We start from the raw sequence: 4,999 nt of genomic DNA, 5'->3' as shown, positions 1-4,999 counted from the left end.
TGGTAAGAAGAATGGAACGTAAATATAAATGACAATCAACGGTTAAATTTAGATCTATAGTTTATGGATTATGGAAAATTTTAGTGAAAACATCGTCAATATAACTCTTGAAGATAATATATCAAGCCAAAGTTGCAATATCATTTCTCTTGGTGATTAATGAAAATTGATTGATGAAAATTGAAGGGTTTTATTTTAAAAAACGTGCAAGGTTCCTCAACCTTAAAACACAACTCTCTTCATTTTGCATATCTTTGAATATTTGTATTTTGTAATATGCACTAATGTTTTTTCATTAGCCTCTTATTTTGGGTTATATAAACTTGAAAGACAAATGTTTGTTTTTTTTTTTTTTTTTTTTTTTAATGTTTTGAAGTAATATTTATGTAACAATATGGTATGTATATACTAATTTAGTATTATGTTTTACATTTTTTGGGTCAAATTACGTTTTTCATTTTCATTTTTTATTGATTTAAGTATATTTTTCTTAAGGGGTAACGGGTCGGGTCATATTACATGTTTATTTTAATGGGTGTTACACAGCACGACCCGTTAAGTCATAGGGTATGACATAAAAACATCACGAACATAAAAAACATGACACAAATGTCAAATCTAAGTACATTTCCATCCGTAAAATAAATTATCTCAGAGCTATTAAAACATATTATAATTTTTTTTTTTCCACTTTCTTCTTCCTTTTTCCTTTTTCCTTTTGCCTTTTTCATTCTTTCTTCTTTCTTTCTTTCTTTCCTCCAGCTTCTTGAGGCCTCTCCCCCTCCTTATCTTTCCATCCAGCTTCTCGAGACCTCTCCCCCTTCTATTTTTCTTTCTTCATATAGTAAGTGAAAGCTTTGAACATTGGAAGACGAACAACAATGGCTATGCTCTGAAAAAAATAAAATAAATTTAAGGTAACTTCATTTTGTCCATATATAATTGAAACTTCATATAACATATTTAAAACATTTTAATTTCATACGTCTACAAAATCAGTTTTAATATAACGGAGTTGAGCAAGTACAATTAAATAGTTTAATTGTTTATGACTAGGATTAATTAATAAGTTAATTAATTGAATGAATAGGTTTGTATTAGACGTTAAGTTAGTATCGAGCTTTAAGCCCAATGATATTTGAATTGTTAAGCCCATTAACTTAAGTTTTATAACAACTTAAAACTCAAAGGGCACAAAAGCTCAATGGCTTTACACAGTTGGCCATAGAGAGGGTAAATATTTTTCTCTCTTAACTCTCTCCTTTCTCTCTAGGAGGTCGGCCACCATAGGAGAGGATAGTAGCATCTTCCTTTCCCTTGGTCACTCATCTCGCCAACATGGGAGAGGATACCAACATCTTCCTCTTCCTTGGTCACTCATCTCTCCTTCCCATCTCACATGAACATCTCTCTTTGATGTGGAGATATTAGAGGATCCCTATTTTGAGAACTTGGAGATTCTATTCCACCATCCAAATTAAAGAAGCCAAGGATCCAAATGTGCAAAGGAATGAAGACCCTCATTGGGTGAATAGCCCTTGCAAATGCAAAGAGGATCTACAAAGGTATTATGGATTCTCAACTCTCTTGTAAATTTGAGTTGAGCCTTGGTTCACCACACCACTAGACTTTGAATTTCTTGATTAATATTTATTTTTTTAATACATATGAGCATACTTCCGCCTTTTAATTGCTAATATCTCTATGTATATTACTCAAATGATATTTCGTTTTCCTATAAATTTATACTTCAATAATCTATGGTCCTTAAATCTTTATTTATCTGAAAAGGGAGAAAATTGTACCCCCAAAAAGGGAATTAACGGACAAAATTGTGCTGAGCAGATTACTGCTTAAGGAATGGAGAAAAAAAAAAAGAAAGAAAATGCATGGTGGAAAGAAGAAAATGCATGGGAAATGATTGATTAGCCAGTGATGGCAGAGTTGAGAGCACTATGAACATCAACTCCAATCTGAGCCTCAGCTTTCTCCAAATCAGTGGTAGCCGAAGAAAGCTTCTGGGTGAACTCCGCAAGCCCCTTTTGTACTAAGCTTGCGTCAATCTGGTCAATCGGCACTGCCTCCACAGCCACTATATCAGCAACAGAATTTTCATGAATGAAAGCAAACCCGCTGCTCACAAAATACTTTGTCACGTCGCTGCCTTCATGCACCGATAGGACCCCGGGCTTGAGCTCTGCGATCGTTGGAACATGGCCGGGCAAAACACCCATTTGCCCAGTTGTTGCTGGTACCATGACCATGTCAACCTGACACACATTCTTCAGCTTGTTAATAAATTGTGGTTGGAGTCCAATAAAACAAGCATCAATGTGGTTAAGCAGCTAGCTATCTGAAAGTTTGATCATTACAAGTTAGCCAATGAATATATCACGAATACTATATGTTCACCAAGGCGAAACCAATAAAGTAGAAACAAATCGAGTGTCAAGCTGCATTTTCAAATGTAAGTTCAGCCCAGACGAGTTTCGAACCCTAGCTATGTAGCTATGCCGGCCGAGTTTCGAAACCTAGCTAGTCACACAGATAGATATGAGAGGAAAGATTGCCATGAAGGAGGACCTGCTACTTCCAAATGAACAGGGTGAAGCATGCATAATGATTGTATGTGTTCCTGATGCCTCTCAAACAAAGCTTACTGATTGTATATATTATGTTTTCTTCTTTTGGGTTGTCAGACGATTGCTGTATTCATTTCGACCAAAAAAAAAAATACCGCAATCGTGTGACAACCCAAAAGAAGAAAACATAATACTAATATAATATCTGAACCATTTGACAAACTAAATCAAAATAATATCCAGATATGACAATACTGCATGTATATAGTGAACCAATAAAAAAAACCCCACTATGATGAAAATGAATCCATGAGAATTAAGGCACAATCCCACAACATAAAATAATCAAAATTGGAACGTGAGAAGCAGATGAATAAGTATCTGCTTCCGGAAGAAATTGAAGAATTTCTTGGAAATCCTACAAGATTTATTTGTTCTTTTTTCTCTGACAGATGGTCAGAACTTCATTTGGGTTCGAATCGTAGTGACAGGTCCACTAGAGATTAGAAATTGTTGAAGAATGAACAAGATGTTTCTTTTGTCCGTCCTAGGCATCGGAAATAAAGAAATAGTTAATATACTCAAGATAATTACGTATTTACAAAATATTGTCTCACTTCATCCTATTTCATCATATTCAGGATGTAACATGGTTTCGAATGCAGATAAAAACAATAAATTTACAAATCATAATAAAAATAAACAATCCAAATATGAGAAGATACAAACAATAAAGCCAAAAAAAAAAAAAAAAAAAAAAAAAAACCAAAACTAAAGTGGGAAATCACGTATTAAAAAAATAAAATTAAGGGTTAAGAAAAACAAAGCAAATGTTAAATCCAAAAGAAAAGGCAATGGGGAGCAACGCAGACCGACCTCTTTGCCGGAGAGCTGGGAGGAATAAGGGAGGACGAAGTTGACGGTGAGTTTGGAAGGGAGGGAAGAAGGGGTGGGAGGGCGAGGTCCCATGTACGTTGATGGAGTGTGGGGTGGCTCCGTGGTTGAACTCACTTTCTTCCATGCTTCCACGAAGGCTGAGTCCTTGTTGCTATTCGCTGGGACCTCCGTGCACATGGCACGGACCCTCGGCGGCCGACTGGATCGACCCAAGAGACGTGATGCTTGCCGGAACATGGTGCTTGCGTGCTGCCTTTCCGGGTTTCTTGTGTTACCAAGCAATTCAGAACAAATTGAAAATGTTGAAAAAAGGCCTAGTCCCTTTTCCTAATGATTTTCCTCATTTTTATGGGACTCTGATCTGAAAAGTGAGTGGATTTTGGTGAAGCTGTTACAGACTTTTGAGTTTTTGAAAAGAAAAAAAATAAAATGCTTTTCATGCTTATTGGTTAATTTGAGTTTAAATCTAGTATTCATCTTTACTTGTAATTAAGAGATCTTAGGTTTAATTATCGTCAAATGTGATTTTGAATCACATTATTACTAGCATAATGTTAGGCTAAGCTGAGTCATTCCCTTTTAGTATAGATGATATCGCTTGTTAAAAAAAAAAAAAAACTCACCGTGCGTTTTTATTTTATTATTATTTTTTTTTTTTTATACAAATGCATTTTTTTAATAAAGCGCCAATAATAGCATATAAAAATAGGGAAGTATTATTGGCACTCCAAAAATCTCATTATACACTCCTCAAAATGTATTTTTCTTTCTAAACTTGTAAGTGAGAGATCTTAGGTTGTAAGTGAGAGATCTTATATTCGATTCCCGCCATAGGTGAATTTGAACCCCATTATTGGTAGCCCATTGTGAGGCTAAGCACACCCCTTCCCCTTAATTTAGATAATATCACTTGTTAAGTCATTCACTTTGAAAATAAATGTGACTCAAACTTCCAACAACAAAAAAATGACCAAAATAAACAAGAAATTATACGTAGACGTCTATGGTAATTAAACTGATGTCGTTCTCCTACAAAACTGGATCACGAATCAATAATAATCAAATGTCGTTTTTCCTTCACTGTGATCTTCAGTTCTGAAGCACAACTTGAGGTAAATTTCTTGCCGTGAAAATTTTGGTTAAACTTTCTTGTATGTGAAATTCCGTCTCCGAATTTTACTATTTTTGTATTTCACTGTTACTTATTTAGAATCTGTAGACCTTTTGGGAATCACTCCTAGTAATATTGGGTAGAACACGACCTTATCAACGTGTGGGTAAAAACCATTCACAAAACGGAGTAATAATGAAGGAGAGACAAGCAAGCAAAGGCAGGGTTAAAATGATCATTTGGACCATCGACTTCTGAAAGGCTGCAGCAAAGCTGGATTAGCTTTCCCGTTTTAGAAAGCTACGTGTGTGGCCCAGATGGGTTTCCCCCCTTGACCCGCGACTGACCCGTTTCTGGGCAATTTTTGCAGGCAAAGTTCCGGCTGCTTACGGTGGTTTGTCCCACTGAA

At 35.5% G+C, this 4,999-nt stretch overlaps 1 protein-coding gene across 1 annotated transcript; it reads right to left on the bottom strand.

Annotated features, from left to right (window-relative positions):
- Positions 1–1,757: 1,757 nt before the first annotated feature.
- On the bottom strand, positions 1,758–3,866 carry LOC103959068 (ATP synthase subunit delta', mitochondrial-like). The gene is made up of 2 exons (XM_009371406.3): positions 3,459–3,866; positions 1,758–2,270 (listed from the first exon to the last, which is right to left on the bottom strand). The coding sequence occupies exons 1-2, from the start codon at positions 3,714–3,716 to the stop codon at positions 1,926–1,928; spliced, it is 603 nt and encodes a 200-aa protein (XP_009369681.1). The 5' UTR covers positions 3,717–3,866; the 3' UTR covers positions 1,758–1,925.
- Between the last annotated feature and the right edge of the window lie 1,133 nt (positions 3,867–4,999).

This window comes from the organism of the source record quoted next, unplaced genomic scaffold, assembly GCF_019419815.1.
Source record: "Pyrus x bretschneideri cultivar Hongxiangsu unplaced genomic scaffold, Pyrus_bretschneideri_v1 Contig34, whole genome shotgun sequence".
NCBI lineage: Eukaryota > Viridiplantae > Streptophyta > Magnoliopsida > Rosales > Rosaceae > Pyrus > Pyrus x bretschneideri.
This window is presented reverse-complemented; position numbering and strand designations above follow the sequence as displayed.